This window comes from Artemia franciscana, chromosome 1 (genome assembly GCF_032884065.1).
Source record: "Artemia franciscana chromosome 1, ASM3288406v1, whole genome shotgun sequence".
NCBI classification, from domain to species: domain Eukaryota; kingdom Metazoa; phylum Arthropoda; class Branchiopoda; order Anostraca; family Artemiidae; genus Artemia; species Artemia franciscana.
The window spans coordinates 28,334,246-28,359,847 of record NC_088863.1 but is presented as its reverse complement, the minus strand read 5'-3'; the positions used below and the strand labels follow the sequence as shown (position 1 = coordinate 28,359,847).

Genomic DNA, 25,602 nt, shown 5'->3' with positions numbered 1-25,602 from the left:
TAACATTTATGTACGAAAATGATTCATCTAGTGACTTTAAACATCCCTTATCCGGCTTATTTGTTTGACACTGATTTCCCCAGATGTAATCCATGAAGATAACAAATAGTCACTTTTACTGACACGCTATGCACAACTTTAGGCGAATAGCCATTAATCCCGTGTATCCTACTGTAAACACAGTTTGTTTACAAATGACGTCAATTGTCCTCACTTATCCTGCATTTTCAAAGGTTAACAGGTGTAAAATATCCAACAACTAATACACACCGTTTTGAGTATTAATCAGACAGTTCGTGGTAACAAACTGTAGTAAGGAGCCACCCGGCTCAATAGTAGCCAAAACTCTAAAAAATGGAACTTTGATACCAATAACAACACCAAAAGAATCGCATTTTAATGTTGATTTTAAATATATAACTTTCATCAAGTTTAGTTTTATCCATCAAAAGTTACGAGCCTGAGAAAATTTGCCTTATTTTAAAAAATAGGGGGAAACACACCCTAAAAGTCATAGAATCTTAATGAAAATCACACCATCAGATTCAGCGTATCAGAAAACCCTGTTGTAGAAGTTTCAAGCTCCTATCTACAAAAATGTGGAATTTCGTATTTTTTGCCAGAAGGCAGATCACGGATGCGGGTTTGATTTCTATGAGTTATCAATACTCTTTGGATAGGCCTTTACCAATTATCCAGTTCAACTTAAAATTATTCTACTTATTTAAAGACATTTTAATGTTTGCGCCAGCCACTACGCTGCGTCTGGTGCTAGTAGTTTTCGATTCCAATCTTTCCTTATTAAATCGTCAAAGTTTCCACTCTTATAGTTTCCTATGCTCTTTGTTTAATTCTTTACAAGGTCGGCTGGTAAAATATTGTGAAACACTTTCGTACAGCATCTATTTAATTTAATACCAAAAATACAGGACTTTGCATTAAATCACTGAATATACAAACAATACCTTTGAGATTATTAATTAACGAAAAACATCTTCTCTGAACACTAGAATATCTCTACCGGGCATAAAATAATGAATCAAAATACAAGTGGATCAATAAATAGGATTAGCAATAAGTAAATGTGATGTAGGATATATTAATGTAATACAATAATATAAAATTAAATAAATAATGTAGTAAATGTAATGAAGTAATGTTATAAATAAATCTTCTTCTTTATTTTGATTTTATCATGAATTATAGTATAATGTAAGGCAAGGCTATCTTCTTTTTTTATTATTATTATTCTATTAGCAGACAAATAATGACAAAAGAAAAAGGAAGGTTAGTGGTCTTAATTATTCGTAACAATATTTTGTTCAAAATAGATCGAAAGCATGGTACAAGGTGGAACAAAATTTTTTTACGTGCTATAAATGAATTATTGATTCACAGATGAAAATTAAGACGAGAAAGTTTGTATTAAATGTAATATAGAGTATCAAAATTAACCTTAGAAATAGTAATAAATCAATCTCAATTCAGTTTAAATTTTTTCATTCCCTTAATTTTTTTTTTAATTTCATGAATTTATTTCATAAAAAGGCTATATAATAAATAAATGTAATGTACGATGTAATAAATCAAACAATATGAATAAATCTCTTTTAGTTTCTAATTTCAATTAATTATACTTTAGCCTCGGACCAAATTATTCTTTCATTTCATATATAAGCATATATACGTTTATTTTTTCATATATAAACAGTGACGTTTAGCCAACTCGCATTTTATAGCTCTCATACAATTCCGGAAATATACATCGAAATGGGGTCGATTCCAGGACTTTTTAAAACATTCTCTCTTTCTGATGCTGAACAGGACCTGTGCAAAATTTAAGCAGCATAACAAGACCTTTGATAATGCTTTTCATTGGGTTCGAATCTTGAAGAAGAGACGCTGATTTCTTTTTTTCTTTTTCTTTAAAGCAAAGTTTCTTAAACTTGTCAGATTCTTGATTCTGTGAGAAGGAGACGAATCTTCTATGCTCAGAAAGAAGAAACAGATTCTTGATTCTTTGAGAAGAAGAAGTATCTTTTAATAACAACAATGTTTAATTCCAAAGTTTTTGCAGTATACTTAATTGTTTCCACCTTTTTTATTCAAAAGGTTTTTGTCTAAAAACAAATTGATTTTTGGCTAACTATCAACACATTGATTTTTGTTTAACATGATTCTTCCATAAACTTAACAAATTGATTTTCGGCTAAAGTTAAAGGACCAAAAATAAAGATATTGAATGTTCAGAGACAGAAGCTGGACTATATAAAATAGTCAATCACAGATGACAAAGAGAAAACAATCCTGTTTACAGTTGCATCACTCTCCTCCTATGCTGAGCTTTTCTTGAATTTCGATCAATGTATTCTCCTTGTATGAGAATAAGTTTTAAGGAACTCTTGATAAATATGTACAGCAGAAACCCTAAGAAAGAGAAACTCTACTCATATAACAGAAATTGCATTTGCAGAACTAAAGGCAGAGAAAAAGCAACTAGTAAGTGAAATTTAAGGTAAAATGTATTTTTTTTTAAATTTTAATAGGTATAGACCTGTCATTTAGGCAAATTTCAGGGCCCTTTAGAGGGAGAAGTGGAGGTGGGTACTGTAAAATATCTTCCCAGGACACACTTTAGTCTGTAGATTCATCCCTGGAAGTTCCATTTTCCCAACCTAAACCCTTTCTGAGATAGCAAGAAGTCAATTAACTAGAATTTTACCAAGAAGAAATTTGGAATTGAGAAATTTGACAAATAGTCCTCAATACTCAGCTGTCACAATTATAGGTGCAACATAGCCAGCAATAAATAAGAAATAAAAATCCAAGTGAGCTCCCTCAATAAAACTAATCAAAATGTAAGAACAGAAAATTTTTGCCAATGGTCAACCAATCAGTTTAGATTATTTGGTATACTCAATTTGATAGGCTATTGTTCTTTAATATAGGCTTCTGTCCTTGCTGACTGCATTTCCTATTTATATATACAATGATGATTGTGGTGGCACTTAATAATATGCTGAAGAAAAAAGCTGTCCATAGTGCTCCTTATCCAGCTTAAACTGACTAAGGAGCTCTAGTTGATAGATGGAAAGACTGTGTGATGACTATAGTACCCTGGAACACTTCCACAGATAAAACTTCCAACTTCAATTGGAAATATATGCTTATAGCCTCAAACTGTCCAAATTTGAGCAACAGTCTTTAAGTCTGTCATAGGGAAATAATACAATATATATCCAACTTTTCAATAATCCTTTGTTGCTTATTTTGCTGGTATATTATTTGTAGAATAATGTAAAATTTTGGTTAATTATATACCATTACACTTTAAAAAAATGACTATGGTCAGAGGCTCAACATGCATAAAGGCAGAAGCATTCACGTAGTATTCAACTTTTGGGGGTCATAAAAGACTTCCAGCTGTCTGCTGATAAAGGTGACCTATTTGATTACATATATTTTGAGTTTTGTAAGACTTTTGACAAAATATGCCACTCTAAGCTGCTTCAAAACTCCAAAATCTTGGTGAGCATACACATAGTTGGATTGAAAGTTTAATGATTGGTAGAAGTCAAGCTGTTGTTGTTGGTACAGGCAAAATCCTCAAGTATATTAGTTAGTAGCAGGGTTCCACTGGGTAGTTGCTTTGGTCCAATTTTATTCTCCATATACATTAATGATCTACCATCAGTTATACAAAATTATATAGCTAAAAGTTTTGCTGATGATGTGAAGTTGTATAGGAGATTTGGCTCAGTACAAGATGAAAAATACTCCAGGAGGATATAGAAAGTTTAAGGAAATGGCGGAGGGTAAACTATATTTTTTTAAACATTTCAAAGTGTGCTGCTATGCACTATCTCCATAGAGGGCTGGTTGGAAATTCACATCCTCACTTAAATAATGATGAAAACCACACTGCATTTCCATAATTCAACAACAAAAGAGAGAATAATGAGGACTTTTTTCCCAAGACAGTGAACCAACACTGTTTTAAATAAAAAAAAACTTATTGTTTTTTATTTTCTTTGCTGAAGACAGCCCTTAGATATAGGGCCAAAAAATATTCAAATAGGTTTTGTTGGCTCACTGTTTTGGGAAAAAAGTCCTCGTTATTCTCTCTTTTGTTGTTGTACATCCTCACTATTTGATTGGAAGTACCAAGGTACCAGACGTGAGGACTACCTGCAATCTTGGGATAGTATTTGATCTGTTAAGGATTGTCAGGGGTAGAGCATGGTTTATGTTGTCCAGAATTAAAGGAGTATTTTTGAAGTTTAATTTAAAAATTATTTTTAAACTATTTTAGTCAAAAGTTTGTCCTATCCTTGAACATTTCTCTCCAATATGTTACCCTATAAATAAAGATGATAGGAAGAAAACTGAATCAGTACAAAGATCTGCTGCAAAGTTAATTCCTTACCTGAAGCATTTGTCATATTCAAAATTTTTAGAGGTGTTAGGATTCCCAAGTTTTCACTTCTGTTGGAAGCATTCTGATCTTCTAAGTGTCCATAATATTGTAAATGACATTGTAAATTTGGATTCAGAAATTTTCTTTCAAAGAAGCTATTATTCATCAACCAGGTAAAACACATTGAAATTTTACCCTCATCACCAAAATCCAAAATAGATGCCTTTTGTAAATAGATCAATAAAACTTTGGAACTCATTACCTGATTTTTGTGTCACTGTTTTTACTGTTCCTAGTTTTAAAACTGAGTTAGTAAACACCTCTTTTTACAGTGATGTATATTATCAACCATTTATTTTTGTTGAACATTCAAGCAGTTGCTACTTTTTGATTTTCATTTTGTATGATATGCTTACAAGGTGTTGGATGAATAAGTAAATAAAGGGTCCCATTTAGGACCATTTTTCTTGGACCCATTGATCAGCTCAAAGTCAAATTTGATGGTGTAAAGCCATATTTTTGCTTGTCTTCTGTGCCATTTTCTCTAATCAGGCACTGGTTTGCAGTGTAGGCTTTGATTTATAAGAGTCTTTGACTATCATGGCTAGTCTAGGACAAGCAGTGGTGTTAAATATAGTTTTAATGTTGTACTTCCAGTCAAACTGTTGATGGAAAATTGTGTTTGGGATTTGTTTGTTGAAATTTAGTTCCAGTATGCTCCTCTGGTACTTTTGGTGCTCAAAATTGTGGAGGGTGTATTCCCCAGCCACTTTTAAGGGTCATGTTTCATGGCCCTTATCAACTTCATGTGACTATAAACCAGATATATAATCTTTCTTTGCATTAGGATGGCTGTTAGTTTTGACCAGTGTATTTTTAGACATAGGCTACATTACATTCAAGAAGCCTTCAAAAATACTTCTCAACTGTTGAATCATTAAAACGCATTAACCTACAACCAAAAATTAAAGCAATTTGATGGATCACACCAAATGGCTATTTTTTGGTGAAAGCAAAGTGGGAAAAACCAAGGGTAAAACAATAAGGTAAAAGCAAAGCCAGATTTGAGGCAAAACATTATCAGGCCTATTTTGGGCTTGAAATTCAAAATTCTATCCAAGAGTAACCAAGCTTATTTTTTTAAAGGATCTATCTTTGTTCCTTGTTTATCAATATTATTTCTAACTTATTGGGGTGAAACATTGTCTGCCTTATTTGGTTTGTGTTTTCAAAATTTCTTGCTTATTTTGTCTGTTTTTCAAAGGTTGTGGCTTATGTTCTCTCTCACCTTCTAGCAACACTTACAGTCAGTTTTAATGAATCATTATTGTGTAGGTGTGGGCGTCCATGCTCATTTAATGCTTTGTTTGTGTATAAGTGTGTTAGTGTGACTATGCCCAAATACACATCTAGATGTTATAAATTTATGTGCTTAGATGCTATCCATTCAAATCTTTTGTGATCCTTGAATCTTTCTACAAGACCCTGTTTGGGGTCAAGGCCAATAGTTTAGGAATTTATTTAATATATGCCTAATGCCACTTGAAAAACATATCAATAATATTTTGGTGCATAATATGGTGATAAAAATCACTAAAAAGGCATTAAAAAAATTTCATGGTGACTTTCTTAGGTCAAAATTATGGTGATAGAATCATTTCAAAAAAAAAAAAAAATGCCTTATATTTTATTACATTTCAACTCTTGAGTTGTTAATGTTAAGTTATTTTTTATTCACCAAGAACAAAACTTGGACAATATTTGTTTAATCAATATGTAAGTTTTCAAAAATATGTAATGTTAAAATGTTTGGCAACCAACAAAAGAGCTTGAAATCTAAATCCATGATTGTGGATTGAAAATGGTACTGTAAGGAAGCATCTTCTTATAACTGGAGTTTTGATTTAAAATAGTATTCTGAGTTTACTTTTATACTTTATTTGTGATCTGAATAATTTCATAGATTTAACTATCTTTCAATTTACAATTAAAATAAAATTGTAGTTTAATGTCTAGATGTTTCTGTAGCACAGTGGAACAATAACAAAAAAACATTTCTGGAAAATACTTAATTGGCTGACTATTTCTAAAGAAAACATGCCAAGAAAATCAAATTGACATCATTATATGTTTTGTTTTATGTCTTGTCCAATTATTGTGGTTGCCCCTCATGATCCTAATTGCCTAATGTATTTCCAGTAAATTTGTGGTTTTCAACATAATTTAGCTAGGATAAAACTGGACATAGCACTTGATACTTTTTGCATGTTCTTTCATAGTTAAATCATCATTTCTAGGGCAATTCCTATTTTGAGCTGATCATAGGGGCTCAAAACCTTATAGTTATCATCTGAGAGTCTCACACCTTGTTCATATTTTCAAAAATTTGACATGATTGACCATCACATCCTTATTTGTTTATTGCTGAATAACTTTGAAGTAGACCCTCTCCTAGTAAATTTTATTAGAGGATTTATTTCAAATAGATCTTAAGTTATAGAACACGAAAAATATTATCTCTGAGCTCCTTACTACTTAGTGTGGAATTACTCAAGGAACCTTATTGGGACCACTCTTATGTGTAATAATGATCAATGAGATTGGTAAGGGATTCCCACAAAGATGCTAATATGTAGATGACTTGCTGATCTTTGGAATAATGTCATAGAAATATCAAAAGTAATCCACTCAGAATACTAACCCATGTTTTGGATAAAGCTAAAAATCTACATATGAAAGTACATTCCATTAAGTCAAAAGTAATGGCAATAAATTTCTTAAAATTCTTGAAATCTATTCTTGTTTTCCTAAATCATAAGCAACAAAAAATGCTAGTGAAACATGTTACATTCCTTGATGTTGTAATTTTTAATAATCTTAAGTGGTAATGTTAACCATATGACTCTTTTTTTCCCCAGTGTAGCATATAATTTGGTCAAGGTGGTAAAGATGTTATTGTGGCAGCTTTGTTGGGGTCATGAAGATTGCCCTATTTGGACAGGAAACAATTCACTGGTTAGCCACTTCATCAACATGATTACTATATTGAAATTTCTTGACAAAACTGACACTGCTTTTCTGACATATGTCATAAAGTATCCTACAGAAGTACTGTGCCTCCCTGTCACCACCTACACCTCTCTATTCTCAAAATTTAACAAGCTCCATCAAGTTGTTTTGGGAAAGTCTTCAAAACTTGACAATTATGAATTGAGCTTCCCACAATTGCCCAAGCCAGCTTCAATGCTAGATTCACATGTAACCATTATCATCTCAAAGATGCTGGATGCCTTGTCTGATCCTCTTAAGCTAAAAGCTGCTATAGACCAGATTACTGGGCATAAACTAGTACTTAATATAAAGCCCATCAATTGCAAGGGGTATATCAATATGGACAAGTCTGCTAGGGACGACTTCTGCTTGTCAATCCAGAATGTAATCTCCAGTACTACAACAAAAGTGGTTTCCAAGTTTTTTGGTATATCACATAATAATCCTAACGATGTTGATATTAGGGTTCTTGGAAGCCAACACAGTATCAAAGATGCTAAAAGAATGGGCCTATCTAAGTCTGTGAAACTAGAATTTTTGGATTCTTTTGCCCAATCTACGTTTTTCAAGCATGGCCTCAGGACGGGTTATGAAATTTGTCCTGTTTACGAGTTTAAGGACCTACTCAAATTCTGTTTTAAATGCCAATCATTAGACCATCTGCAGAACTCCTGTCCCAGCGTTCTCCCAAAATGTGCTTTTTGTGGAGGGCCGCACATATCAGCAAAAGATGAGCCCTGCATTGCCAATCCCAACTGTGTAAACTGCAGCCCGAAACACCCTTCCCATAGCTTTTCCTGCCCTGCTATTAATAATCAGATAAAGTGCAACGCCACCTTACAACTGTGAGTGCATCAGTTTTAGTTATTTCGTTTAATATAAATGGTACCAAAGATAAAGATTTTATTATGGATGAGTTTTTTGGTTCCTTTGACTTGGTATGTCTCCAGGAGCATCTTGTCACTGCTTTTAGTTTGAATTTTTGTTGTGTCAAAGTCAGCATCATACTGTGTGGCAGTCGCCTTTCCAGTGGACTAGCCTGTGTCTTTAAACAGGACATTCATCTACCCTCCCCAGTACTCTTCTACTCTGACAAATTTTTTTGGCTCTGCGTGTTGACAGTATTTTATTTATAAGCTCTTATCTCCCATATGAAGGATACTTGATCAGATCCTTGTCTAAATTCGCAAAGGCTTGTAGTCGGCTGAAGAATCTTGTGAATCAGCTACTGTCAAACTTTCCACAGTATATAATAATTGAAAGTATCTCACTTTCAGCTTGTTTTTCAAATGTGTCTGTGTCCTTCAAGCATACCTGAGAGTTTTCTGTTTGGCATTGTTTTGTCAATTTCAAAAAGGGGAAAGTCACCAATTAATTGTTCTTGCTATTGACCTATTTCTTTCTCTTGTAATATTAGTAAGGTTTTTGAGTATATCCTTCTACCGTTTTTGACTAAAAATGTTAATGAGGGTGAAAACCAATTTGGTTTTTGGCATGGGATGGGTTGTCAGCATGTGCATAAGATTCTGTCTTCTTTACTGGCTGATAAGTCTTCCAAGAAAAATGCTCTTTATATTTGTGCTTTGGATTTTTCGAAAGTGTTTGACAGTGTTGTCCATAGTCAGCTCCTTTTTTCTTTGTATATTTCTGGGGTCAATCTATCTGTTATAATGTTTCTTAGGTTTTGGTATTCAAATTCTTTTCTTCAGTTAAGATCTGTGCCAGACACTATTATAAGGTTACAAAGAGGAGTAAGGCAGGGTGATGTTCTTTCCCCTACACTTTTGAAGATCTGTATTTATGTTTGCTGGCTAAGATTTCAGGTGCATACCTTTCTGGTCTTGCAGATGTTTCTTATCTTGCGTATACTGACGACTTGCTTCAGATTAGCCATTCCAAAAAGGGTCTTTCCCAAATGGTCTCTATAGTTTGTGATGCTTTATCGGATAGTTTCACTTTCACTTAATATAGATAAATATGAGTTTCTTCTCTATAACTGTACTTCTGCTACTCCCCTTCACTGTAATAACTTCACTATCCCTCTTGTTGGTTGTATTTGTTGGCTTGGTATCTCTATTACTAACAATCTTTTGAGATTACATTAGCATACTGTTTGTGATATAAGTAAAAAGATTCAGATTGGCTATGCAAAGATTGTTGCAAACAGAGGGAACTATAATAGATGTGCACTGGCCAAACTTTATTCTACTTTCAGTGATAATTCTGTTCTTTATCCTTCAGGTCTTTTCTTCTTAATAATGGTAATTTATAAAGAATTTTGATAAATTATTTCAAATTTTGCAAATTTTTTCTCTATCTTCCACCTTGAGCAAATAACCAGACTCTTGTTAGAAAATTTTCAGTTTTTGATATAACTTTAAAGTTGGAGATTCTTCACAGAAAAATCCAACCTTATATCCCCTCAGTTAAGGAAACTTACATGTGCAAAGAAAATAGGGCAGTTAAATGCCCTTGCATGCCTATCCCCTCGCCACCGTCTTATCCGTTTTTTCGTTGATTTTGCGTGTATATTTGTTTTTCTCTTTGTGTTTTTTTATATTTATTCTTACTCGCCATATTTACTTTATGTATTGTGTGGGTGAAAAATAAAATAATAATTACCGCAAGAATAGCGTCTATAAACGCTATGTAAAATAGTCCACTGTCTCTCAGCTCTAATGGTACAGGAAGATTGCTCTGTTGTTCAGAGTGAAAATGTTGTCAACATTTGGCCATTTTGACGTTAATCTGCAGTTTTAATCCATTTCAAAATTTTAGTTTTGATTATCCTTGTCTGGAGAATTCAAAATCTCTGAAATATGCATTTCTTTCTTAAGATTCTTAGAAGTTTCCGACATGGTAGGATTTTGACCGGGACACTTCAAGGATCAGCAGGTCTTGTTGGAAGGAACTCAACACAGTTCCTTCAAGAATTCTAAGCTATTTTGGGATGGGTTCAGAGAGAATATTTTTGTATTTTATAACTTGGGATTTATTTGAGCCAATATATATATATATATATATAAAATTTACTAAGAGAGGTTCTACCTCAAAAATGTTCAGTGATAAATGAATTAGGAAGTTGTGATCTATGGAGTCAAATGTTAAATATATGAACATAGTATTAGGCCAAGGGACAGTTCCTCAGATGATTGTAGCATCTGGCATCCAATCAGTACAACTACTTTAGAATTTTTTTTCTAATGTTTCTTAATGTAAAATATTATTAAGAATAATAATCATTAAATCTCTTGTTGTTTAGAAAGTACCAGTAAATTCAACAACTATTTTTTTGGTAGAGGACTTTGAATTTTAACACCAATTATTTTTCATCTGTTTTACATATTCAGTAAAGTTTTGACAGAGTCACCTATATTTTGATAGAGCCTTTGGCTGTCTAAAGAATTTGACAAGTTATCTACGTTTGAATTCGGCTGAATGAACATTTTTAGTCAGTCTTGTATTCCACTACATCTGACAAGAATTCTTGACACTTGGAATATAGTTTCATCAATATAATATTAACTGCCATTTTAACTTAATTTTATCAAGAAAAAGGTAATGTGGCAAAATTCTAGAAAAGGTCAGATGTATTATGATGCATTGGCTGATCCCAACTTTTATTGAAAGAAAAGAAAGAAAAAAACAAGTAATAACAGTTCAAACATTACATAGCAAAAAATTGTTGGGAGCTCATTTTGAGTTGAAAGCAGGAAACTGATTGGATTGAATATTCTTTTCCTATGTAAGTGTATTGGATATAGTGTCTATTTATTGTATTGTCAAAATATAACGGCGGTTTCAAGAGATGGTGTTCCAAGTCAAGACTAAGTAGCGTTGTCCGGGTTTGAAGAAAAATTTCTTCCAAAATTCCACTGTCAAATCATTGGTGCCTCTATCCTATCCTTTAGATATAGATAGAAAATCACAGGACTGTGCGGTATATTGTTAGAAAAGCAAAAATGACATCTTTAATCAGCATAAAATGAGGAATTTAATGGTCATATTTTTATTTCATTAGCTGGTTTTCTTTGGAAACGGTAAGTCATTGAATATTTTGCCTACTGTTTTGTCTTTTTGCTGATGATAATATTTCGGCATCTAGATGTTAAGCCAAAATATTAAGAATCTTATATTTATTTCAGTGCTAAAATTGTTTTTGGTTCTTTTTTTCTGCTTTCTTATTGAAGTATTATGCGTGTTTGTATATTTTCATTTCAGTAGCAAAGATTAGAATTTCTGCTTAAATTTAAGATCTGTTTTTCTAAAATCTTTTAAATGTTTATAAACTGGAATTTAACTTAAAACTGAAGGATCTTAATAGATGTTAAAAAGTAAACGAAGATGTGCAAAGGGGATAATTTTTATTGCTATGACCTACTTCAAATGAATTATCAAACTGTGCCGCAAGAAATCAAGATAACTGCTGCTAATGAAAGAATAAGCCTTTTGCAAAATTGTGTGAATTTTCTGGAGCGCCAAGGATCCCCTTTAAGTACATTCTGCCTACTCTGTCTATAAGCTTTTTATACTATTTTCTTGTTAGAAATCAATATTGATAGCCTTTTGCAAAGTTACTTAGCATACTACTCAAAAGTATGACAGTAGTAAACTGCCATACCTTAGAAAAAACTGTTGCTGCGTCAGTTGATATGTATTGAGCTTTATTTTCCCCAAAAGATACACAAGTGGAATATAGTTTGACTCTTTCTCTCAATTCTTCTTTCTAAAACAGTAAAAAACTTTAGCGTAAAGAGCGGGGCGTTGATGAGGAAGCAGCCTCTTTCATATACGAAGTAATTTCTGTGCGTTTTAAGTTTTGATGTCACTCCTTACTTTCAGTTGAAAAAACTTGTTTTTTTGTATTTAATACGCAAAAGGATGGTTCAGTCCCACTTTCTAGAGCTATAACGAAAGAAAGTTTGAGATGGTTAGAGCACATTCTGCGGATGAAGGATGAAAGATTGCCGAAGATTGTCCTTTTTGGCCAGTGGTCAAAGACAAATGGAAAGCAGGTCGTCCTTGTCTGGGGTGGAGGGATGCTATAAAGAAAGATTTAAATGAAAAGGGGACTTCTTGAGAAGGTGTAAAGAGGAAGGCTTTGAATAGATTGGGATGGAGGAGGATCGTGCGTAGCTGTGTTGGCCTCAGACGGCTTTGTGCTGTGGTGATTTATTGCTAGTAGTAGTAGTAATTTCCAAGTGAAATTGGTATTCCCTTTTAAAGTGCTTGGTATGGTTTTCTGTGCTCACGCTCTCGCTGTAACAGACAACAGAGGCATAAACCTCATGCAGGAACTTCTTCTTGTCCACAGATTCTCTTTGTAATCATATTCTTTGTCTCAAACATGTAATCATGCTCTTTGTCTCAAGCCTGGAGGGTAGTTATGGCTTTTAATTTCACTTGCCTAAAAAAACGTCTGTGCGGCAGTTTCTTTTTTTATTGTTATTCCAATTACAGTTTTTCAACTTCCTCGCTACCATGTTTCCAAAGATCTAACCAGTCTTTGGCCAAGGTATAAGAAAATGCCAAGCTAAAAAAGAAAAAAATACTTTTCAGATCTGGGTGGTTAGGATCAGCAGGTGATTGGTCTCTTTTCAGCATTTATGTCGATATTTGGGACTTAAGGATCGTGTTTCAAGCTGTTTTTCATATTTTTTTTGCCAAACTTCTTTTTGATCCCCCCCCCAAAAAAAACGCTTGAACAATCATCCATGTTTAAGAATTACGTGTTTTAAGATATTATTTTTCAGCACTGTCAACCTTTTGTTTTTTTTTTGCCATTAAATAAAAAAATAAGTTCTTTTTATCTGAAAGTACGGAGTGACATTAAAGCTTAAAACGAACAGAAATTATTCCGTATATGAAAGGGGCTTTCCCCTCTTCAACGCCTCGTTCTTATGCTAAATTCTGACTCTTGTCACAACTCACCTTTTTATCCAAAAAACTTAAGCGTAAAGAACGAGACCTTGAGAAGGGAACAGACCCTTTCATATACAAAATAATTTCTCCTCGCTTAAAGTTTTAATGTTGCTCTTTAATTTCAGTTTAAAAAAACTTGTTGTTTCATTTAATTTCTGAACGTTTTTCAACTAATGGAGGTTTGAATTTGGCTCAGTGTACATGAAAAACTAACACAAAATTTGCGTATTAGCTTTGGTAGATTTAATCACGATATGAAGGGTTGTCCTTCATATCGTACCTTTTCCTCAGTACCTTGCTCTTTATGCTAAAGCTGTTAGTAATTACACCTTCTTATATGGCTTAATTTTCATGTTTTAAATAATGCTGGTAAATTTGGCTCGCCCTTTATGAAATATACTCCTCTCCCTCACAGAAAACTCATCGTTGGAAATTTCATCCTACGCAAAGTGTACACCCCCTCCCCCCTCCGTCAAATTCTCGCCAGATAGTTCCATCCTGGTTGAGAATCCCCTTCCCTGTAAAATTGTTAATGGACAATTCACCCTGAAAAATTCTCCTTATCATTCTTTCATTTGAATAAGACTTTAATCTCTAATCAGTTTCTTGATTTATCTAGAAATTCCCTTTTCGGGTGAAATTAAACAATGGGCAAAGGTCATAACTTGCAGCCCTTCCACTGAGGACCATGGGCAGTTTATTCTGAAACAAATTGTACCTCTTATTTTTCTCCCAAATCTACCGATGTTTGACTGCATCCTCCAATGGCTCGAAAAAGGTAGCTGTTTCGTTGTCATTTGCCCAGTAGATTTCAGAAAGGCCTTTGACCTAATCTGCCAACTAACTGTAGACATGAATCTCCAGGAAATGGGCACGAAACGACGTACCCTTGGCCTTGTAATTGACTTTTTGACTCTCTCTCTCTTTCTCTCTCTCTCTCTCTCTCTCTCACTGTCTCTCTCTTTATGTTAGTCACTCTCTCTATGTATGTTAATGATTTTAAATGTAGCATCTAGAATTTTTATATTTTTGTAATTTAAAGTTGTTATCATCTGGCATCTGGTAATTCTTTTTTTCTTTTTACAGCGTTCCAAAGACTTGTTGGATTTGTTTGGATATAGAAGAAGAGAATGAAGACCCAAATTTATGGGTAAGCCCATGCAAATGCACAGTTGGCACTAGATGGGTAAGTTTCTTGTTCAGTTAATAAATTATAGGATAGATTTTTATTTGGCCCTACTTAATAGGAGTACACATGTTCAACTTATTACAGTTGGAGGAGGGGATAGAATTCATCTGCTGATATTAATAGATAATTCTGATTATGCTGCCCCGCATTTGCGGTGTATATTTGCCCTGCAGATGGACCGTTTCTAACTTGTTCTTTTTAATACTTTTCCTCTGTCAATTTTGTTTAGAAGTTAATTTTCTGTCTTTTCTTCTGCTCAGGTTTTGAGTCAGTTTTTCTTTACTTATTTTTTTTTTCTTTTCTAAAGATTCGTGGATTCGAAATGAAAAGCTTTGATTATGGTATGTATAATTCTTTATCGTTTTTTTTTGAATTCAAATCTATTTTTATTCTTTTTTCTTTCCTCCTGTTTTAAATGCAAGGTCTAACAAATAATAAAGGAGGGGGGATTGCTTTAATAAAAATTATAAAACGCAGAAGTTAATTAGCTAGACTTTTGAGCAGCCTCATAGACCTTTTGAGTATCACAGCTCATTTTTGTTAAGTAGAAATCTGATTTTGCTAGTAGAAATCAGCACTGTATGTTTGGTCGCTTAATTTATTTTGTAATTCAGATGAGGTCCACATTGAGGGATACTGAGCATATCTGCCTGTATAATTCAGGGATTATTTAATTAAAAAAATGAATATCTTTCATGGATATAATCATTAAAAACCTATTTAAAAGAAAAAATAATTATATGACATTTTGTATTGCTGAAACAGAATGCGAGTGCTTTTTTTTTTTTTTTTTTTTTTTTTTTTTTTTTTTTTTTTTTTTTTTTTTTTTTTTTTTTTTTTTTAAGTGGAATTATTTTGAAGAAGGATGGCTGCTGACTATTCTATTTTTAGGTCCATCAATCTTGTATTTTAGTTTGGATATCTGGTATGCAAGATGGAGACTTTTGCAAAGTAGTCAGGTGTCCAGAATGCAGATGTAGATACCATATTTGCAGTGATTGCCGTAAGACCCGATCCTTTATGTTCTCTTCCATATGTTCTCTTTGGTTTTCCACCCCCCTTTTTTTTTAGCTTCCCTAGCCTATTTTTTTCTTCGATTAGTAAAAGTATAACTGGAGCAAAGCCTTTAGTCACTGCCACTGCCAAGCCCCATTTGGAGTCATTTATCCTGATTTTGACAGGACCAGCTGTAAAAAATGATTTATAAACTTCACTTTTTGACCTATTTTTAAGCTTAAAGGACCTGAGAATATTGAAAAATAAAACTATAATTGTTATTGGTAGACAAATGGTGTCATTGTTTTTACTAGGTATATTGATATCGAAATTTGAAAAGAAAAATTAATTGTTTAAACCGTAAGTCTTTAACCAGGGGTCCTCCTTCCCTCCAAAGAATGGATCAATCTGCACGAATCTGAAATCAATCTGAAAAATAGGCTATATGAGAAGACTGAACGCAAACTGCATAAAATTTAGAATGATGTAATTATTATATTGAAATTGTATTGGTTGTGAAATTTTATTATATGGAAATTATATTATTATTATTATATTATATTTTTATTATGAAAATTCGACGTGGAGTCGAAGTGAAAACTGCAGAGGAAACTTTTCTCAATTCCCCAGTTCAAAAATCAGTCTGTCAAATAAATTTTAAAAATTGACGAGAAAAATAAAAAAAAATTAGGCTGTATATTTGACCAGAATACCCAGAGATTTTTCTTGATTTGTATTTTTTTTTTTCATCAAATAAAATTTTTTATCCCTATGCAACTGTCGACCAGAATCCCCAGAGATTTTCCTTGATTTGTATTTTTTTTTTCATCAAATAAATTTTTTTATCCCCATGCAACTGTTATCTGTAAAGTAATACTAACGTTGAACTAAAAGTAGTTATTAACAGGAACTAAAGGAAAATTTGAACTATCAGTAGGTAGTAACAGGAATGAAAGGAAAAATTGAACAATAAATTAAAAAATATAAAGAAAGAGATGAGTATTTGACAACCCGTACTAAAGTTGCACTGAAGAAAATCTGCTTGACCCAGTTTAATGTTTTTTTTACTGTGAAAGAGCATAGATTTGTCCATTGGGATTGTTATCAAATACCAAACCGAGTTTTGAAAGCTTTATTGACTATTCATTGTAATTACGTCAGCTATTTCTTTGTGCTTTGCTGAGTGGGGAGCAAGTTCTGATGATTCACGAAGGAGCTCAAGGGAACTGAAAATTTGCTGTTTTTAGCATGTATTGAAGAAGATAATCACTAGTGTCATTTTTCAGTATATACAGACAAAAGGCCCAATTAGTTTTTATGGCACTTGGTATTTACCAAGTGACATATAGCGATCGCAATTTCTGTCTGTCTGTCAATCCCGGTTTTGCTAGTTTGGGCACTTCCAGATAAGCTAGGACGATGAAATTTGGCAGGCATATTATGGACTAGAAGAGATTAAATTAGAAATAGTCTCTTCCCCGGTTCGGCCATCTGGGGGGGGGGAATGGGAGGAATGTTAATTCGGAAAAAGTAGGAAAAATGAGGTATTTGTAATTTACGAACCGGCGATCGGATTTTAATTAAATTTAATATTGAGAATGATATTGTGTCTCATAGCTTTCATTTTAAACTTCGACGGGATCATGTGACATTGGGGGAAGTTGGAGGGGGAAACCTGAAATCTTGGAAAACGCTTAGAGTGGAGAAATCGGGATGAAACTTGTTGGGAAGAATAAACATAAGTCCTAGATACTTGATTGACATAACCAGAAAGGATTTACTCTCTTTGGGGGAGCTGGGGGGGGGGTATTCGGAAAAATTAGAAAAAATGAGGTATTTCTTACTTACGAACGTGTGATCAGATCTTAATGAAATTTAAAATTTAGAAGGGCCTTGTGTCTCAGAGCTCTTTTTTTAAATCTCAAAGAGATCTGGTGACATTGGGCGGAGTTTGAGGGAGAAGCCGGAAACCTTGGAAAACGCTTAGAGTGTAGAGATTGGGATGAAACTTGGTGGGAAGAATAAACACATGTCCTAGATACGTTATTGACATAACTGGATCGGACCCTCTAATTTTGGGAAGGATGGGGAGTTAATAAAATTTAGAAAAAATGAGGTATTTTTAACTTACGGACGGGTGATCAGATCTTAATGAAAATTGTTATTTAGGAGGACCTCATGTCTCATAACTTTTGTTTAAATCCCAACCAGGTCCAGTAAGATTGTGGGGGGGGGGTCCGAGTGGGAACCTTAAATTTTGGAAAACGCTGAGAGTGGAGGAGAGTCCTAGATTGCAATTTAAATTTCTATCGGTCTGTCTATCTGTTTGTCGGTCCCGATTTTGCTAGTTTGGGCACTTCCAGATAAGCTAGGACAATGAAAGTTGGCAGATGTATCTGGGGCCCGACTTGATTAAATTAGAAATAGTTACTTCCCATCTGGGGGGGGGGGATTGGTAGGACCGTTAATTTGGAAAAATGAGGTATTTACGAATGGGTTATTCGGATCTTAATGAAATTCGATATTTAGAAGGACCTCGTGTCTTAGAGCTCTTATTTTAAATCCCTATTGAATCTGGTGACTTTGGGGGGGAGTCGAAGGGAGGAACTGGAAATCTTAGAAAACGCTTAGAGGGGAGGGTTCGGGAGGAAACTTGGCTGGAAAAATAAGCACAAGTCCTAGATTCCTAAATTGCAATTTAAATTTATGTCGGTCTGTCTGTCAGTTGTAGTTTTGCTAGTTCGGGCTCGTCCAGATAAGCCAGGACAATGAAAATTGACAGGCTTATCAGGGACCCGACCAGATTAAATTAGAAATAGTCACTTCCCTGATTCGACCATCTGTGGGGGGGGGGGGTTGGAAGGACCGTTAATTCGGAAAAAGTAGAAAAATTGAGGTATTTTTAACTTACGAACGGGTTATCGGATCTTAATGAAATTTGATATCTAGAAGGACCTCGTGCAAAATATAAAAATTTCCACAGTTTTGTAGATAGAAGCTTGAAACTTCTACAGTAGAATTTTCTGATCTGCTGAATCTTATGGTGGGATTTTCGTTAAGATTTTATGAGTTTTAGGGGACGTTTCCCCCTATTTTCTAAAATAAGGCTAATTTTTTCAGGCTCTTAATTTTTCATGGGTAAGACTAAATTTGATGAAACTTATATATTTAAAATTAGCATAAAAATACGATTCTGTTGATGTGACTATTGGTATCAAAATTCCGTTTTTATAGAGTTTTGGTTATTATTGAGTCGGGTTCGATTGCTATTCTCACCCAAGCAAAGGGGTATTGGTGCTTAAATAATGCTATAATAACATACTGTTGCTTTAATAACATACTGGTTCTATAATAACATACTGTTGTAATCGTATCCATATGGTTTGTTTCTGTCTTATTAATTAGGTCAGCTCGCACAAAAGCTTGCTCACTACTGGAGTTAATTACAATTTTGGTCAATTTTTCATTTAATTTTCCTTCTTTCTATGTGATTTCACATGCTCATTAATATTGCCTTTACTATAGGCTATAGCCCAATTTGTTCTTTTATGGGTTACTTTATCATCTCTTTCATGGTAATTTTTAGAAAAAGGCTCTGAAGAATCACATTTTACCGGATTATTAGCATTCTGAGCTTAAATATTATGGATTTCGTTTTTTAGACGATAATGCTTTGACTCCCTAATTTTTTTGTCGGCTGGTCCCCCCCCTCCAGTAAATGAAGTGGCATATTTTTCTGTCATAGCGTTTAATGTCTGATAATTTTCAATTTTTCTCAATCGATCCTTCGACAAATTATTATGACCCTCCCAGAGCCTATAAGTCGCTTTTCAAATTTCTCCAGCGAGTTTCTATTAGACCTTTCATGTTTTTTTTTTGAACTCTTGGTGATCTCTCTCTTCCTCTGCCCTTCTACGGGTTTCTTAAGCCCTTTCTTCCACTTCTCTACGGGCTTCTCCTATTTTCTCTACCTCTATTTTATGTAAGGTAGAGCTGTTTACTTTTCATGCTCTAGAGTTTTTTCATTTTAGTAAAAGATGCCTTCCAATAATTTCCAATTCTACTTGGTTAAGATTTTTATTTACCTCATCGCAGGTTTGTTTTTATTTTTCCCCCACCTCCTCATGCTCTTCGCGAGCGACACTTTTCTCCTGGGTAAAAGGGTATATCAGATCTAATTCATTTTCTAGATCCCGAATACGCTTTTCAGGTTTACCAAGTTTTTTGTATACTTTCTATACTTTGGTTTACCAAGTTTTTTCAGGTTTACAAGTATTTTCTATACTACTTGTTTTTCTTTAGAAAATGCAATTCTTGAAGAATGTCTTACGGATGTTGTTCAACTCTTTCAAAAATCTCCTTATAAGTTTGTAATTTTTTTCGTAATGGCTTCCTTGGCCTTTTTAAAGCTGCCAATTCCATATGAAAAAACGCGATATACTGTTTCGCTAATTTTTCTCGAATGTCTTTGTCGCTATCTTTATAACATATAACTTCGATCCTACGTAAAAATTTGTCATTATTAAACATGTTTCAGAAGAGCCTCTATCCCAACTTCTGCTCCATAAATAAGCTGGTATCTTATAATCTATACATCAAATGTTATCTTTCTTAACTGGCATTACTCCTTAAAAAAAATTAATTTAATCTTTGGAATAGTCGGACTATTCAAACTTAATTAGCGAATTCAAATTCCCTTTGCTAAAACAATGTTTAGTGAGCGAAATATACCTCCGAAAAGTGGGATAACAAGGGTTGAACGAGAAAGTAAAATGAATAGCCGTGTGAATATTTCACTAGTCGATTAGCTGGACTAAGACTCAAACAGGGACACTACCCGGCAAAAAAAAAATCATGTATCCACCCCAGGTACTGGTACTCAAAATGTAATTTCCACTTAGGCCGATTGCCGAATAGGCCAGGGGTGTCTCACTTTCCTTATAAAATGTGCGCTCAACACTGACAAATTTTCCTGAAATTGTCTTATAACCTTCGCTACTGAAGGTTATCTTAAAGTCTGCTAATTCACTCAAATAATCACCCAACTTTCAATTTCTCTGATTGCTTCTTATACCCCGTAATATTTCCTAATACTGAGAGATTCTGCCACTGTAAAGTCGAGGCTCAATTATTCCGTAATTCCACTTTATTTCTTTTTATTCTCAAAATCTAATATTATCTATTATTACGGAGAAAAGAGTCGATTTGTGTATTTTTCTCTAATTCTTATATCTTATTTTATAATTTAATTTTTAAATTATTTCTTTGATCAATTTATAATTGAATTCTTATCATACCTAAACCCCCTTTCATTGAAGGTACTCTCGCTCATATAATGCGTTTCTTAGTTAGATCCTGGCTCGTCAAATTTTTAATTTGCAATGTATTAAACAGACACGTACGCAGGATTTTTTTCGGGGGGGGGGGGGCAAAACCTTCGAAACAGCAGATATAAAGTGTTTTTTTTTTATTATTATTTAGTAATGCAAAAAGCACGTATATCGGAAAATACAGACTAACTTTAATCTGTAGTATTGTAGCGAAGGGGGGGGGGAGAAGACAGAAGCCTCAAAAGTACGTTTTAGGCTCGGGTTATGTTCATAACGATTTAGAACCAGTGATTAATCTATTATATCCCACTGAAAGGGAAATTTTAGGATTAACAGTGCAATATGGATGCTGTGGGTGGTAGTTCTTTTGTTGCAGAAACGTAGATTTCAATTAAAAATGACAGTTTCCGAAATTGATCCATTAAAAGCTGTACTTTGACCTGAAAGAGGGGGGGGGGGATAAAAGCCCTAATATCAAGGATAATTCTATTTTGCTGTGGAAAGCAAACTCTCTTTACAAAAAAAAAATAACAGCACAATTGCTAATTACTCCAAAGAGGGTAAAAAGTTCGACATAAAATGGGTTAATAATTGGGCAGTGACTTGACCAGATAATGGCAGGCTGTAAAATCCCCCGAAAAGGCTTCACACATGTATCTAGATTCTTAATAATTTGCCAGAAATCCCAAGAAACCATGGGTAAATCTAATATTTCACAAAGTTTCGGGGGGGGGGCGGGCCCAAAGGCCCCCTCCCCCTGCGTACGTGCCAGGCATTAAACCTATATTGTCGTGCAAATTTTATAGCCTACTAATTCTAGACTAAATCCACTCATATCTTCGGGAAACGCATAGTCAGTTTTAACGCTTTTTTACTTTTTAGCGGCTTATTTGCAATTTTTTAGAAGGATCTATCACAACATTTCATCCTTCTCGTCTTATGTCTTTTATGCTGGTAATGCTTATTCCTTTTTGTGGTCATTTGGAGCTATCTCTGTTCTTCAGGTATGTTCTAAAGACGTATATTATAATCAGTATATTATAATCAAGGCCATATCTAGGGGTGGGGATTTTTGGGTTTGCCCTCCCCCCTGTAATTTTTGTCCGACCTGTAGAAAGCGAAAAAAATGTGTATAGACAAATTTTTGATACGTTTCAGATCTTTTTTGTAACCTAAATCAAACAAAACCCCTGGGAAAAAAAATACTTCTCCTGTTTCCTTCCCAAAGAAAAATCTTGGATACGCCCTAGCTATAAATATACAATTTTCTGGTTCATTCATCTGGAGGGTCGTTTTATACTAGACATAACGTTTTCTTTGTGTGACATAAGAGTACTTAATAGGGTGTTCTATGGATAAAATTACAAATGTCTGGTTTATTACGGCGAGGTTTTTTTTTCGCTCTCATTCATAACTATTCATGATATATTTGTTCTTTATTTCTTCTATTTTATCTGGTTTATTTAGATATTATTTTGGAAGTGCAAGTAAAAGGTAGGCCCTCTGTGGGCTTTAGTATAGAGTGATATTAATTGTGAAAGTTCATCACTTCAAAATTTAATTTCACCTTAGTTTTTATGTTTATTTTCAACGTTGCACTAATTACAAAAAAATATTTAAAATATTATTCGTTTTCAATAAAGCGCCAATGACGTAGTAGGTTTTAACTTTTACAGATGGGGAAGGAAGTAGTACTACACAAGTTACGTTTTACTCGTTTTAAGATTTATTTATTTATTTATATTAGTACCTATCGCACTTTTTTCGCTATGACTTTCTATTTAATTTTTTTTGGGGGGGGAGGGTTGAGTTTCATTCATTCTTTTTTGGTAATTTCTGATTATTTTGAGTTTGAATTATTGTAAGTTTTGTTTTTCTGATCTTAAGTTTAATACGGTTTTTACATATCTTTTAAAAACTTCTTTTTCCAAAATTTATGTTTTAAGTAATATACTGCAAAAAATAGACCTGAAAACTGCTACTGGTTCAGTAGTTTCATTTTTAGGGTTCATACATTGGCACATTCACACATCTTATTTTATATAATGTTTTCATTACTCCTTTTTCGAAAGACTTTTGGCCTTGGTTGACATGGTAGCATTGTCCGTATTATGCTACTGCTGAAAGTTAACTAACAATTTGCTGTTTATGGACTCCTATTCAAGGGAAAAGGGTACCTTCATATATTCATATATATTTCTTTTTATTATTCAAGTCTCTTTTTTTAATTATAAAGTAATGAGTTCTTTATACCTAAACGAAACGTTATTTCTGCTTTCGCTTTATTACTGATGCTGTATTAATTTTTTCTTTCCTCGGGAGGTATACGGAATGACGGAAAGCATGATGTGTTGGAAAATATTGGCCTAATTACCCGTTTTCTTTATTTTAATTAAATTCTAGTTTCTGATACAGTGCTTCTTTTATAATTTATTTTTCCTCTCCTTGGAACGTCTACGGAACGACGGAATTAGGGAAAATATGGGCCTAATTACCCGTTTTCTTTATTTTAATTAAATTCAAGTTTCTGATTCTGTGCTTCTTTTATAATTTATTTTTTCTCTCCTCGGAAGGTCTACGGAATGACGGAATTAGGGAAAATACGGGCCCAATTACCCGTTTTCTTTATTTTAATTCAATTCCAGTTTCTGATACTGTGCTTCTTTTATAATTTATTTTTCCTCTCCTCGGAAGGTCTACGGAAGGACGGAAGGCGTGAATGTATTGAAAAATATGAGGCCAGTTGGTATCTTTGGTGGTCTCCCATTTATTTCGGTTTTGATTGGTGCCTCACATCTTATTAATTGGGAAGAGCCCGTTTCGAAATTTTTGCGTACATATGTTCCTGAGACCCGAGTCTTGAAAGACTGGATGCCTCTGTTCAAGTATGTATTTTCTTTCTTTTTTTTTCTTTCTTTTTTTTTAGCGATAAGACCGACGAGATGAAATATTGCCAAATGAAAAAGATTGAAGAAACAGATGTTTTACTTGTGATTGTTATACATCTTTTGGTGTTCTCCTTTTGAGTCTTGTTTGTAATCTCGATGAATATAAGATCTGAAGCCAAAGTGACCAGCCATGACAAAACAAAGATAGAAAAGCCTGCTAAAACAACAAAGGGTATACGGCCAGTAGAAGAAAAAGAAAAGACAACCTATAGTTTATCTATAAAACTAGGTGTCTTCATAGAGCATTATTTCATAAAGGGTTTGTTTCTTCCTTTTTTATTGTTTTTAGTTATATATTTTTTTCTATTTCAATTTTAAATTTCACTGATTATTTTGCCTTATAAATGGATATTTCTATATTTAGAACTGAAGACTCCTAGTATTACACTGGTGATCCGTCGTTTTTGTCTTCTCTTTTCCTTCTGATTTTCCCTTCTTTGTTTCATTTGCTTATCCTTTCCTTCTGCTTTCCTTTCGGAGCACTGAAAATAACTGATCCATGGAATCAGTCAGGATGGGTATGTTGGCAGCAAAATCAGCATTTGAGGTAATACCCTACCATGAACTAAACATCTTAGCGTTTCAAGTGAAATGGTTTTTGTCACATCACGACGTATCATGACATAAAAGAGCTCTGTTGCGACGGCATATCTTCGACGCACTCCCATCATGATTTGAAAGAATGGGCTACGTTGGCCGTTGCCTTAAATATAGCTCTCTGTGCCATGATGTAGAGCTTTAAATAATCTGCAACCATTTCTCAGCGATGCCTGTCGATTCTAGAATCTGTCAAATTCTGGGATCCACCAAAACATAAATGCAGTTTTACTGCGTCCCTACAATTTTCTTGTTTTTTCTTGATCAAAGGCATGTAGTCTAGAAACGACAATCAAGGAAAACTATAATTTCATTTTTCTCAATTGAAAGAAATCGTGAATTGAACACGAAAAATTCCTCTAAGGCTCGCAGATTTTCTACTAGTATCCCTTCTCAGTTTTTTCTTTGTTTTAGATTACTAAGTAATGCTTCTATCTTGTTAGGATATAAATAAGGATATGTAATAAATCTATTACTAGGATATAAAGGATTATATAAATATATATAGCATGTATAGATTACTAGGATATACAATACGATTATATGGATGTTAAGGATAAATAGATTACTACGATAGGGGATAGAGGCGATTATAGATTACGGAATATAGGTTATAATGTTTAATCTATAGATTATATTCATAAGTCGACTAACCCTTGCTAGGATTTCCAACGAAACAGAAAAATTCAAATAAGTACCCTGCACATATCCCTGCAAAGACTTCCTAGCGTGCAAAGGTCGACAAATCTGCCTTAGCTTCAAAAGTAAACTTAGTAGGTATCAAGTATTGTCGGGTCTGTTTAGCACTACTACTTTAGATTTCTATGAAATAATCATGGAAAAGAGCATCTTGAAATCACAATTACATCTGTGTATCTGTTGATGCGAGTATTGGTGTTTTACTCAATTTCATATTTTTGAATTTCCCATTTTTTGTGAGCTTTCCAATACAGATGGAATTTTCTAAATACTTTGGAATTTCCGAAAAATTACCTCTTTAACTCGAAATTCAGTAGATAAGTCGTCAATTAATTTAGACTTTACCTCCACAAGTCAAAGTTTACTTTTTTGTCTCGCAGTTTTTCAACGGACCTCTGTTAATCAAATCCCTGGTATACATGTTGCGGTACACTAATAAAGTTATTCTTAACT

At 33.7% G+C, this 25,602-nt stretch overlaps 1 protein-coding gene across 3 annotated transcripts; it reads left to right on the top strand.

The window, feature by feature from the left end:
• Positions 1-1,302: 1,302 nt before the first annotated feature.
• On the top strand, positions 1,303-23,790 carry LOC136028011 (E3 ubiquitin-protein ligase MARCHF5-like; the record flags this gene model as incomplete). 3 transcript variants are annotated; one of them, XM_065705585.1, is given in 6 exon segments in its annotated part: positions 1,303-2,515; positions 11,490-11,508; positions 14,477-14,576; positions 15,471-15,582; positions 21,788-21,909; positions 23,600-23,790. In XM_065705585.1, coding segments are annotated over 3 exon segments (389 nt in total), but the record flags the coding sequence as incomplete, so codon positions are not given.
• Between the last annotated feature and the right edge of the window lie 1,812 nt (positions 23,791-25,602).